The sequence below is a fragment of the Vanessa tameamea genome, chromosome 3 (assembly GCF_037043105.1).
Source record: "Vanessa tameamea isolate UH-Manoa-2023 chromosome 3, ilVanTame1 primary haplotype, whole genome shotgun sequence".
In the NCBI taxonomy this organism is placed as follows: Eukaryota; Metazoa; Arthropoda; class Insecta; order Lepidoptera; family Nymphalidae; genus Vanessa; species Vanessa tameamea.
In genome coordinates, this window is record NC_087311.1 from 5721802 (window position 1) to 5736015 (window position 14214).

A 14214-nucleotide genomic window follows, 5' to 3' on the forward strand; every position below is an offset into this window, starting at 1 on the left:
ACGTCGGCATGGAGTAAATGTAAACAATTAGCGAGTATTGTTGCTAGTCGGTGGTCATGACAAAGGGAAGCATTCGATGCGTTAAATGCTTCGTCACGTTATGCGGAAATTTGACCAAGCAATCATTTCACACTTCATCTCCATCGGCGTTTTTTCATTCTTGATAAAATGTAAATGGGGTAATAAAACTTTTTAAAGATTTTTTTCACGGATATTTTTATGTATTTTCTTTATTTTTTCTTAAATTTAAAACATGTTTAAGTAAATGGGTTTGTTCTTAAAGCTATTTTTCCAAATTTCAAAAAGGCAGATCGTTGAGTGAAAACGGTAGAATATCGCCAAAGGCATGGAAACGTGCGTGATGATTGTCCATGCCCACGGGCCGTAGAAGTCAAGATGAGCAGGCCGAAACTCCGCACGATTCTTTGAAAAAAATTAATATTTTAAAAAATACTATAATTACATTTTTTTTTGTTTATTTATAAATAAATAATGTTTCAGTAAAGGATAGATAAAAAAATTATATTATGTAAATATGGAGGATCTTTTTTCAAGTTTCTTATGTATCAGATGCGTGCTCAACTTACAATAAGAAAAAACAATACATGGAGCAGACTTAAAAATACATGTTAGTATAAACTACCTTTTCTAGCGTGTTGATTGCCCACATAGCCATATTTGCGACTAGTAAGAAAGTAACAAGTTGTCTTCCCGGCTTTCTTCGTCGCTGTTCTGAAGTTCCGCTCCGACGCCACCATGCGTCAATAATAAACAGAGACTGCAGGATTGTCTGTAACATTATTATTATTTTAACGAAGACATCCGAGGACCATAATGTGACGAAGAGCGCTTACGAGAATTTTTTGAAACAGAGTACAAAATACTATTGTTAAAATCTATATTATTTTTTCATCTTGTAAATGTCAGTCACAATTAATCTTAGAAAATGGAAAAATATGGCACAATTATTTTATAACTTGTAAATACATAAAGACGCTAGACTAAATTAAGTATAAAGTATAGATATAAGTAAAAACCCTGAATAGAAAAAAAATCTCCAATCAAATTTTAAATTGAAAGTACAATTATTTTATCGTTCTTTTAAAGCGTTGTACAAAAGTTTTGTGAAATTATTAAGATAGGCAAATACGAAAATGTTCGTAAATAATGTTTGCTGTGATAAATAAATTAAAATCTATTTTACTTGATTTAAAGATAAGAATTCTGAGAAGAAACCAGTCAGTCCAGCTCCGTTGCTGTAGTTCATGGTATGATGACAACCAATAAGACTGAACATGCAATATACGAACATTCCAGACTGTGCAAGAATCAACAATGATGTATCCAATCCCAGAACAGCTGGAACAAATACAAATCACAAGTTATTGATATTTGAATATTAACATACATTACAATATATACATTTATTGTAATTACCCTGAGATTTTCTTTTATATGGAAGCACTCTCATCTGTTTCAGTGCAATTGCCACAGCTAATAAAGTCAGCGAGTACAATATCAATTCGCAAATATTTACTTCAAATATTGCATCCTAGAAATATATGTAAATTGTATACTTCTTTCAAGTAAAACGAAATATAGATAATTTTAAAAATAGACTTCGTCTTACATTGACTGTATTCGGATTGCTTGCAAGTACAAAGAACATAATTAATGATATTATAGTAATAACGATGACAAGTATGCCAGCAAATAATCCGCGATGTGCGTGGGAGCAATCTACTGAGAAGTGGTGTAAAGCTGTTCGACTGCCGTGCGGTGAACTTACTCCTAGCATACCGGCTGAAATGTAAAGAAATAATTATCCAAACGAAATATACTTGAATATACTATGTAGTACTTTATGTATGAGCTTATTGTATTATATTTTGAGATTGATCTTTACTTATTTATATTGTTACTATTCATTTAAACTGCAGATAATAATAATAATTATATTTTATGAAATTTCAAAATTGACTTCTACATTTGAAGTAAAACTATATATATGGTTAACTTATATTTACACGATCATGGTTGTTGAGTTAGTATATTTCTACATAGATATCTACTAATAGAATAAAAATGTATTATTATGAAAAAAGTATAAATAAAAGTATTTTACCAAATTGTTGTAAAATTTTTTCAGGAGTCACTGAATTATTGCGAGATTTGTTTTTTTGGTAGCTAAATTTTTTTTCAAAGTCTTCTGGGCTACATTTTACCTGCAAATAAACATAGATTTGCTTTATCTTTAATTAAAATGGTTATAAATACAATATTTATGATTTCTACATACTTCTTTCCACATTTCGTATAGAATGACAGCACATATGAGCGAGTATTCAATAGTGCATGGAAAAAGAAACGGTGACGCATTTTGTACCAACGTTCCCATAATATTAGATCTTCTACATGGTAAATTCTCCGTCTTATTATAACTGATATTCGATTTTGTAATCATTGTATGTTCTAGAAGGTGTATTTCGTGTTTCGTCTCCTCGACGAGAACATATAACCATTCGCACAGGTTTGTGGCTATCATATGCATGAATCCAAATCTCTGTATCATTTTGTGGCTTCCGGCTCCAATATCCTTATTTGTCAGAAATATGAGTTGCATCTGAACAAGAGTTAACGTCATGCGCAAGGCAGGTGTTAGAGCGGAAAGAAATGATCGGCAGCGATCTGTCATTTCGAAATATTCTCCAAATTCCAAGCCACTGTATACCATTGATCCAATACCAAACGCTATTAAAATAAAATAAAAAGATATAATATAAATAGTTCATACTTAATTGATTACTTATTAATCATGAAACTAGTAGTAGTTTAACAATACTGTGATACATAACAATATTTACCTATAGCTCCTAGTCTCAAGTAAAAGCTCCCATAGCGGGATATAGTTTCTTTTCGCTTTACTTTTTCAATAGGCGTTGCTTTTCCAGTACCGTTTTTGTCATCTTTGTCTGCTACTTCTGTAGATTATGAACAACAATTGCTTGTGTAATTGCTTTACTCTGACAGTCATCAAAAAACGAACATATGTTAAAATTTTATTTAAATGAAGGTTTTTGCTGGTCGTCATACATGTGAAGAATGGGCAAGCAACAATTATACGAATGACTGGAAACGTTAGTGGAATTCAGACTAAAGAAGGTAATCTTTGCAGGGGCCATTATGCAAACAAGATGTGATTTTAATGTCGCAGTTTTGTTACGCAAATGTTACTAATTACTGGAACTTATATCTTGTGATTTTTGTTATTTAACTTTACTTTAGGGTGTATTTAGTGATGATATATTTACTCACCGCGACTATTGATTATTGAGTTGAATGCCTTTTCGCGTATTAAATTCGCATAAAGGAATATTACAAACAATAGAGACACTAAGTATAGATATAAGTAAAAACCCTGAAAAGAAAAAAAATCTCCAATCAAATTTTAAATTTAAAGTACAATTATTTTATCGTTCTTTTAAAGCGTTGTACAAAAGTTTTATGAAATTTCTTAGAAATGTTTTGTGTCCTGTGTTAAAAGTGATTCAAGGCTCATGACACCTAAGCCAAAAATTGTAGGTAATTATACCAGCGGATTAGTAACTTAAGATGAACATGAGCCGCGGACACAAATTCCTGCTGCAAATCTTAAACTGGTTCTCGTATTTGGTGTCTTTTAATGAAGTAGATAAGTTATAATAAATATTTTTAAAACAGAAGTATTGTTACCTGATAATATGCGTCTGGTACGCCATTTGCAATAACCTCAGTCACAGGAAAAGCTAGTCCGAGCACCACTAGTAGTTTCGCATACAAAGCAGATAATGCTTTACTTAAGGCTTCACTACAAATGATAAATTTACAGTTATTTACTTTCAAATATCGTAGAAAAGGGTAAGTTTAAACGGCAATCACGCAAAAAAAACGAGGTGTTTTACCGCCTTGGTAGAAATTTAAAGAAGCACACTCTTAAAATAAGATGACATTTTAAGTATTTTTTGTGATTTCAAAATATGAAATTCGAATTTTGTCAACCTTAATGATCTCCTCCCTATATATTTTACAACTGGCCCTCTGCCTAAACCTAAGGTTGCTTGGAAGATATAGCTGTTTCATCGATTAAGTCGTCTGTTTCACCTAATGCGACTTTGTACGAATGTACGAAGCAAATATAAATAAATTAACAAAATTAATGACGCAGATATTTTGGTAGATGTTTCAGATGAACAGAATTTTAATATTGACATAACCCATTGCTTTAAAGTAACATCGAGTTAAAAAAAATGTTATCCCAAATATTTTTATTCAATCCAGGCATTCATATAATTAATCAAATGTAAATATTGTATATAATATATTTTAAAACTACATAGGTACAATCTGTAATAAAAACCTGATATCTTCATTGTGGACTTTATTTATTTTTAGTATGATTTTTATGACTATCGGCACAAAGACTAGACACGACTAAATGATTTTAAATAATCATATATATATTTTTTAAACATAAACTTGCGATCAATTAACAATCGAATATACAAATGTCTATAAGTGTCAATCTGAACTTAATAGATATCGTTAAGAAACGATCATATCATATACCCAAAATAATCTCCAGCTCTCTAACCAATACAAAAGTTTGTTAAATGATTCGCATATTCTTGACGTTCTCTTTGTAAATGTGTATACAAAGGCGTTAAAATAATGAAAAGTCTATTTATATCAATAGGTATATGAGAATATTGAAATAATATTAATACTTTAATTACAATTTGCGCGAAGCATTTATAGTGAATGCTCATCGAAGCATTGTCAGGCTGTCTATCTATTAACAAATAAAGGGTACGCTTTTGAATGGTGTTGATGCGTTGTAGGTCGCTTGTATTGTCAGCAACATAATGTTGATATGAATACAATTTACTATGAAATAGGTTACGTTTATATCATTTATTGTGAGGCTAAATGAGTTTTCGTAACACCTTTTTCCTTGGAAATTTAATTCAGTCGAGTATGAGACTATCGGGAATTATTTCAAATGTATACTGTCGGCTATTATTTACTGTGAAGCATACATACTATCATTGGTGATTCCTTCCTTTTATGGAAAGGAGTTGTATGTTAAAAATATCAATAAACATTTAGAAATAAACTTAAAATTACGACTTTTTTTAATAAAACTAAACGAATAAATAAAAACATATAAACAGGGTGTAACTTAAAATAGTACAATTATGATGCGAATGAGATTGCGGTCTGTAGAACATGTGTTAACTGTTTGTAAAGGCTGTGAGAAGAGCCGGTGTCGTTTGCATTTACCCCTCGGCTTGTCAGTTCTGACAGCGTCGGTCTGATTTATGTTCTTTCGACTGATATGATATGTAAATATTACTGACTCACATATTTTTTACAAATTCGACCTAATGTGTTTAAATCTATCAATATTTGAGTTCGTATATATGTGTGCGTTGATACGAAATTGTACGTAAAACGAGTTCGATAAATTGTAAGAAAATATTAAAACTTATAAATGAGAAATTGCCATCGTTATTAATTATCATATAGGGCTTACTGTCCCATGATTTCAGTTGCTGATGCTGGTGGCTCGTGAGTGGAAGCGACCGAGGTTCGAGAATGCGGCGTCAGTTCAGACAGGAATCGCCTCTGTGTTGCTGCGCATAAAGCTAGTGCCTGCGATGGTCGGCGAAACGCTGCTATTATTGCTGAAGGACGTCTAAGCAAATTATGACATATATGGTTAAGAAAATAAAGTGAAGTAAATTTATTTACTGAAGAAGGTTTTTGTAGTTACCTTGTATTTAGATTAGCAGCGAGCTTGGCCTCTATGTCGTTTGACACCCGGCGGCTGTTTGGCTGCGAGTTCGAATTTTGTAAAAGTGATTCAACTCCGTTATTTAGCATTGCCCTTGTGCGTTCCCTTAAATGTCCAATATCAGAGTACGAAGACTCATCGCTACTTGATAAAATTAAAAAATAATAATAATAGATAGTATCATAAATATAATGTTATAATAATAATAATATATGTGTAAATATAACAATTAAATCTTTATTAAGCGGACAAAAATAAGAGGCAACTTATAATAAGGAAATAATAGATTGTTATTAATAACCAATACATTACAAATAAAAAAAAATACTATTAACGAGAGCGAATTTCATAATATGTAAACGTAGAATATAACTTCCTTTGCAGCTTAGTTTAAGTATCTTGGAGTTTATATAGACCAGTCAAGCTTGGAGCGTATTATAGGACACAAAGCGGTCTATCAAACGTCATAAATATTTTCGCAGCTTCTGCACCGTTACTGCACCTAAATCCCTCTTTGTGCATGCATTTCTTACATCTATATCTTTTAGAGGATGTTTGAAGATATTCTATTGTAAATAAATACAAATATAATAATAAACTAAGTTTATTTTATACTAAAACGTTATTATTAGAATTCCAATTAAAATGTTAGATTTATTACGATATTATTAAACAACATAATTATTGCAAATAATTTAATTTCCTTATTATAATTTCACTGTGCATATTCTAACGAGGAAATATAAAATATTTTTTAAGAATTGTTTATTTATACTTTATTTGAAAAGGGGTCATAATGTATAGTTTGAAAGATAAATTAATATAAAAAAATAATTTTGCTATATACTATTTATTTAATATACTTATATAACTTAATATTATTATTGAGAGCACTCTGTAATATAAAATCTGGAATACTGCTTTCTATTGAACTATTTCGACACCGAGACTGAGCCGCGAAATCTCCAAAATGTGTATCTTTACCGGAAATGTTTGAATAAACTTCCACATGTCCGCATCGTTTCTCTTGAATTTCAAAATATTTTATTTTTATATTATTTGCTTTCAAAGGAAGGATTTGATTATTTAAAGATGTCACAAAAATAAGCAATATGATTCTCAATCTTTTACCTTCATTTTTAATGAGTTTTGTAATTTGATTTGGTTTTGATTATCGACTGAAGTTAACTAAAAATTATCTAAATCAAATTATTTGTGCTTGGTAGATTGTATTCTACATACGCTTTAAGTTATAATGTTTCAAGAAATATATTTAAAATGCTCCAACAATATTTATAAGGCATAAAATTCTGTTTAAACAAAAAAGTACGCGTGCAACTGATCTAGCAAAAGATAAGCGATAAACCACAACGAGAAGACAAAGAACTTAAAGGTAATTTAAAAGAAAACTTTAATTAAATTGTTTGCATGCATTAGCTTTGTGGTCGCGCTAGACGGTAAATAAATACAAAAATATTAATTGCATATTTCTTTTATCGAAAACCTCTTAGTAAAATAATATATAATTTTATTACACAATGTTTATACCTTATATCTTACTAAATGTTCGTGTATGTGACAGATTCTGCATTAACAGACAGTTTCATATACGTACTAATATAATAATCGTACCTGTCATTGTCGTTCTCTTCTTGGACAGTGTCCATGTCAGTGACGGTAACGCCCGGACGCGACTCGCTCGCTTCGCACAGTGGTACTCGTTTGCCTGGACTCATCTACGATGACAACATAATAATCTGGCCTTGCTCACAAAATATACGTAGACTTTTTAAAATCTTAATACTAAAAAATATATATTGGGAGGCAATACTTTATAATGTAGGTAATTTATTCTGAACAAAATTAAGAGTAAACAATGATAAGATAAATAATTTATTACCAACGAAATTAAACAGCAACATACCTATCTATTAAATGTATACTAGATTTTTTCCGGCAGTATTTTTTCATTGCCCTAATCTTGCGAAATTCTGTAGCGCTCGGCGTTAGTAATTGAATCGACACGGCACATCCAAATTGCTTTAAACGAATGTTTTTATTTTTTCATTTTTGTTCCTTTAAAGTTTATATCAAGCTAGATTACTACGCATATCGTTATACTAAGACTAGTAAATACTGAGCGGTAGCGTTTACTCTTTCCTTAGATGTATCACGCATCCTTATCAACCTTAAAAATGAGATAACTTCTAATCGTATAATATCCACTTGCTCATGCGAACTAACTACTTCCAAAGCCCCACTTCAATTCGTCAATAGGTTGAATAATAGTATAATGCAAAATGTTATACTTCGAAAATATTTTACCTGTATCTCTATAATACCACGACGAGATACTGCTACTAAAACAATTTAAATAAGTAAAACAAGAAATTTAGATGAAAGACGGAGAAGAAAAAGTTGCTCAACTGTTTTGTCTTTGACTTTTTATATATATGGATTATATATTTTCTAGAATAATGCTACATTATACGTTCGTGCAGATTTTCTCGTTTTGTAATTTTGAGTCAAAACGATGACAACACATAAACTACAAATTATCAACTTTTGTACATAAGAATTAAAGAAGAGTTGTTTTCAAAAAAACAGAAGATAAAATTAAATCTCAGTTGTCTCTAGGGGCGTATAATGGGATGTTGGTATAATGTTAACGATATGAACATACGTGATCGTACCAAGAGCATTATTAGCCTGATTTTTAAAGTTAATCATGATATATATATTAGAATGAGATTCGATACATCTTTAGTATTAATCCGTTAAGAACTGTTATGAAATTACTTTACTCACCTTTCTAGAAGCAATTCTTCTAAATGTAATACATAAAAATATAAGAAATAATGTGAAATTTAGTTGTGAATGTTTATTTTAATAAAGACAAAGATTAAAGAGTAAGTTTGTTTGTCTTGTGTCCGCCGGGCGGTCCGCTCTAAGGTTGTTAGGTTGTTGAATAAGTTTCTGAATTAAGAGAACTGAAAGTTTTCTCATCTCGAGATTACAGCAAAGTGTTTACCGTTTGGCTGTAGGATGCGGCCGCGACGCCGACACCCTCCTAGTCATGTCTCTTATAGCGCTCACTCGATATTTTAAAACTCTATTAATGTTTATATTTTCGTGCGCTAAGTCTAATGGTTATTGAAAACAAAATTAGTTTTATAATTACCATTACAATGTTGCATTCTCATTTATTTTATAAATATTTTTAAATTGACCAAATAAGTGTGTAAAAATGGAAAAAAATAATTTCTTACTTAAAATAATATAACTTTATTGATTCATTATTGTTATTATGTAAGTTCTTTATTATAATTATATATTCTTTGTTATACTAAAATAAATGACTCAGTGATGATATAAATGATAATTTGAATATATATTTTTAATATCGATATCGTACTTCCCTAGGGAAAACATTCTTGGTATTTTCATAAAATATTTGCGTGAGTGTATCGCACCTGATGCCTTAGATGTCGCTGCACTCTAAACTGGCTGTGATTTACGTAAACAAAAAGCTGTTTCGAAACATTGAAGTGAAAAAGTGACTGTATGTGACACCACAGTCTTAAAACATCCATAAAACGTTGTAAATTTATTGAATATCATTTAATTTTATTGTAATTCTAAAAACTATATTGAATATAATGTCCTTGTATATTAAGTTTTACTTTATGTATATTAATGCCCTCATCACTCATTTCTATTTTAGGATTGCATCTTACAGAAAATGCGCAAATATGTGTTAATTTTATGTTTTGTAGTGGATATTGGTAATTTACTATTTTTTATACTTCTGCTTTATATTATTTTCTACTGGAATGTCATAAAATATATTTTTATTTAAAAATATAAAAAAATAAATCTTACAAATTTTTAGTCACTCAGACATTCAAACAATTAAGTGTGAAATATGATTTTACTCTTTGCAATATATTATTACAGTGTCTGTGATTTGGAACAAATGACATATTTATTTAAGTTCTGAAATTATTGACGGAGGCCATAAACATAATTTATAGACACATTGTACTTTGAATATTTCTACACTCATCGTGTTAAATACAGTATGGATTTCATGAAATGACGACAATAATGACGTATTAAAGAAATATATTGCGAAATCAATTTTTATTATATGAAAATTTCTTGTGATTTGATGATGAAATCGAAATGCACTCTATGTCAACATTATCAAAATGATTAACTCTATGACATATGAAGATTCTACGTGAAAACGAATATTCATATATTTTTGATGAGTTCAATCTGATCTTGAAATTACTTGATGCTAATACTTGTCCACAACTCGATGTGACTGTTTGTTTTCACCAGTTGCTCGAGCATTGAGTATCGCAAACAACTCACTCTGCACCACTTAGTGCCTTACGTCGTGATCTATCTCAATTTGCACCAGTTATGATATTTGCTTGTAAATATGATATTACGATATTTTTATAAATGTTTGTCCTAATACATACGTCAAATATACTTTATATTCTATTAAAATTGTACCAATTTTTAAAGTTTACATGTTTTGGATTAAAATAATATTTAAATCAAATTAAATCAATATATTAACGTTTAGAAGTACTTCTGAATCTTCAAGTGATAGCAGAAAGTATATGTACTATAATCTATATTAAAATTATATATATCAATAAAATATATATTTGAAGAAGCTTCATTACTTGTTAACTAATTTAATTCAGTGTTCATATTTTTATATGTTTCGGTTCGTTAATCTCAGCCACGATTTGTATACCTTAGGTATCTGCACAGAAGATAGAATAGTGTAAAAGTATGTGCGTTAGCACAGGAGCACTTTCCATGCCCTACTCGTATAAAACTCAATGGGACGACAATCCCGATCAAGAGCAGAGCTAGCGACTTTTGTAGTTTCCTAAGTACAGGAGTGCATAACTTAACTTAACATAACTTCCTAACTCCGAGCTGTTACTGAGAATATCTTCACAAAAAATTCAATACCTTTATGCAAATAATTATATTCCGACCCGGAATTGTAACTCGGAACCTAACCGGAGACCAACGACAGTTTAACTAAACTATCAACTTCCTATAATAATACTATAAAAGTATTTTGAATCGAATTTGATGAATACGAAATCAGGTATTTATTATGCAATAACGTATCACATGATATTGGTTTGGTGTCCATTTATCCACAAAATATACTCCAATAAAAATATTTTTTTTCGCTCAATATATTCGGATTCAGATTAACAACAAGTACGAAAATTAAAAAATATAATTAATCGGTATTTGAAGTATATTAACTTTAATCTTAACATTATTTTTATATATATATATAGTATTGATTGACTTTGACGCATCTGTTCCATGATATAGGTAAAATAAACTTTCCGAAACATGTCGAGCATGAAGCTGTCCTCTATAAATAACAGAGGGAATTTCATATTATTAATTATAATATTATTTTTATTGATTCTCCGCTTTGTGATTAAAACTGTAATGGTTTTTCTATTTGTAATTAAAAAAGCAAGCAAGTAATTTACTGTATTTTGTATCATTAACTTATTCATTATACATGTATCTACGTTTACATTATAAACTAGGTGCCCGTGCTGATTTTATTATTTCTATTTGAAATTTACAAAAATCCTACCCTAAATGCTAAAGGAGTAACTATGCATTTGATTTAAAGCAAATTGGACCTAAAATTTCGGAGAACTCGTAATGAGTCATTGGTATTTGTAGTTTAGTTAGTTGTATACACACTAGCGACCCGCCCCGGCTTCGCACGATGACAAAAAAGTAGAAGTGTGTCTTAGTAAGAAAATTTTAAGTTGGTAGTTGAAGTTTTGTCATAATTTTTTTTTTTTGGATAAATCACAGTCGTAATTAAGCTATTTTGTACAGAATATTTACGAAGTAATAAAAACTCTTTAGTTAAAACCGTATAAGAATCCGTGGATTGGTTTAGAAGATGTAAACGGAGACACAGGAATATAATGTTTTTAATAGATAAAGAAGATGATAGTCATATTCTTTTATGTTTCTTTTTAAATGGAAAAATATTCATATGATCAATTTACAAACATTTAATGAAGATTGAACATTGCGAAGATTTAATTCAATTTGACTGAAGCGTAGACCTAAGCAAGTTATCTTCGTTACATGGTCTGCACGTTTTACCGTATCGAGAAATGTTATTTGTCGAAGGGGATATATTTCTTTGCATCATTCAAAACCAGGAAAAGATTTTTTAATACTTAAATTTATATTGTATTTTGACTGTTTTTGGTCTTTTTTCTACATATGACTATTATATTATTTTTATAATATTTTAAAAGAAAATTTTGTAATCAATGAAATATTGTAAAATAGTTTAATCAAAATGAATGTTTTTTTTATTATCTTCTTATAAGCTTGATTTAAAGCTTGAATAATTTTTTTTTAATTTATCCTATATTATTATCTAAGTAATCTTAATATATATAATTTTCGAAGCTATTTTTATAAGTAATACTTAACTCTGGGATAACAATTATTTCTACTTTTATATGTTGCTGTTACACACTGAATTCACATAAGGAATAATTGATAAAACAGGAATGTTTACAAAATTCAAAAGTGTTTTAACGTCGCCCATGAAGATGGAATATCAATGTTAACAATATTCGTATGAGTTCCTATTAAACTATATATCCCAGTACTAGTTATGTATGCCTTATTCCATCTATTACATTATTGAGAACGCGTTACATTAAAATTAAAAAGTTTAATAAATATATATTTAATAATTTTTCATTAACCAACATATATATTTTTCGAAGATCATTATATAAATAAACATGATCGAATAGAACTTGTGTATGTCTATAATAGAGTAGAAAAGATACTTAAAAAATATTTACCTGAGCTAAACACAGAATAACTTTAAAATAATGAATAACAATGTATCTTTGAGACACGGAACGCACATAAAAATCTTAGCACGTCACAACATGTAGATCTTTCGTTTCATTTTCTACTGAGATTCAATGATAACCTTACGTCGGAAGTCCGTATGCTAATTACGTTACGAATTTATATAACACGATTTTCATTGGTGTTTTATTAAATAAAATCTCTGAAGCAACTATTAGTTATAGTCATTTATTGAAATTATTAATGAGATAAAATAACGACTGTATTTTGTTTTATTCACTATAAACTTTAATAAAATTTAAAATAACTGCGCCGATTTAAAAAATACAATTTCCCGACAACTTTATTCGGTGTTGACAACATTGAAGTGAAACGGCGACTTACAAAGCTTCGGATTTTTCGACATGTGACTAGTTGGCCAGTGGACATGTTCAAAGAGCTTTGCTGTCCACCGCAGTGTTATTGCGTGTCACCAACCTGCGTCGCTCGTCTTGTCTAATGTCTACTCTGCTCTATCTTTCAGCTCATTTATATCTTGCTTCATAAATTACGTTACAAAAATACTTTAAATGATGCTTGCTTTGGAACACAAAATCTTAATTATAACGTTTTAAATGGATTTATTTATTAATCCGTCCTTTTGTAGGCATTCAAAGCATGTTTTAAAATAAATATATACAAAGAGCGTTGTAGCGATGCCGCGAGAAATTTATTCTGTAAAATGAAGTTTAAATTTTTGACTCCTCTTTGACGTTCAAAGTTACCCGAGTTAATTCAATTTATTGTCTCTCTTAAAATGAAACTCTGCCGTAATGTTATTTGTTGGCTTCACCTACGCTTGTTGACATGCCCCAAAAAGCGAGTGCAGGAGCGCACCGGCATGGCTAAGTGATTCGATACACGTTCAATATGTTTCATTAGGGAGCACCGTGCTCACTTATTCAATCATATCGGCAGCGAGGCGCGCTTGCCGCCATCCGACGAAGCCTATGCAGCCTCTCTTCGTACTTCACTCTATTCTTACATAATCAGTTTTTCCAGCTCAAAATATTGTACACTCAATTTCAGGAAGCGTATTGATAAATAATGTCTTCCGACGGAGCTTCAATTGCGGCTCTTTACGTCGTATAATATTGTTGTATTTTCAATGGCTTTTATTATATGAAGATATTTTATTATACTTAGAAGAAACAATAACCAATTAAAAAGCAATATCACGAGGAACTCCTGTATTCATTTTTCCTTCCCACAACGGGCTTCGAATACGGAACGTTTCCGTGGCGCCGCTTCTGAGAAGGAACCACTTCTCGAACGCTGTCTGCGTCCTGTGTCACAGGAAATGGTAATTACCGCCTAATCTCGCCCGAAGCGTAGGGCGGCCCGACGTCCGGATATGAACTTCCGTTATGAACAATTTAGCGCGCGAAATTGGACGACGCTACGTCCTGCATTCACCT

The 14214-nt window shown here is 30.4% G+C and overlaps 1 protein-coding gene across 2 annotated transcripts; it reads right to left on the minus strand.

The window, feature by feature from the left end:
- Window positions 1–210: 210 nt before the first annotated feature.
- Window positions 211–12870, minus strand: LOC113397369 (proton channel OtopLc-like). 2 transcript variants are annotated; one of them, XM_064218569.1, is made up of 14 exons: window positions 12745–12870; window positions 7466–7569; window positions 5813–5974; window positions 5573–5734; window positions 3733–3847; window positions 3316–3418; window positions 2865–2981; window positions 2300–2751; window positions 2126–2225; window positions 1631–1803; window positions 1438–1552; window positions 1205–1359; window positions 644–790; window positions 211–423 (listed from the first exon to the last, which is right to left on the minus strand). In XM_064218569.1, the coding sequence occupies exons 2-14, from the start codon at window positions 7567–7569 to the stop codon at window positions 247–249; spliced, it is 2082 nt and encodes a 693-aa protein (XP_064074639.1). In that variant the 5' UTR covers window positions 12745–12870; the 3' UTR covers window positions 211–246. The 2 variants fall into 2 exon arrangements, with proteins under 2 accessions (XP_064074639.1, XP_026491464.1); XM_026635679.2 differs by lacking the exon at window positions 12745–12870 and adding an exon at window positions 7758–7982.
- Between the last annotated feature and the right edge of the window lie 1344 nt (window positions 12871–14214).

What these genes read in the sequence shown, in the direction of transcription:
- LOC113397369 (XM_064218569.1), bottom strand. Translation starts at nt 7,569, where the DNA reads ATGAGTCCAGGCAAACGAGTACCACTGTGCGAAGCGAGCGAGTCGCGT. An exon ending in GCAACTGAAATCATGGGACA is followed by an intron (nt 3,848 to 5,572) that starts GTAAGCCCTATA and finishes TATCATTTGTAG; the next exon opens with TGAAGCCTTAAGTAAAGCAT. An exon ending in CTTGAGACTAGGAGCTATAG is followed by an intron (nt 2,752 to 2,864) that starts GTAAATATTGTT and finishes TTATTTTAATAG; the next exon opens with CGTTTGGTATTGGATCAATG.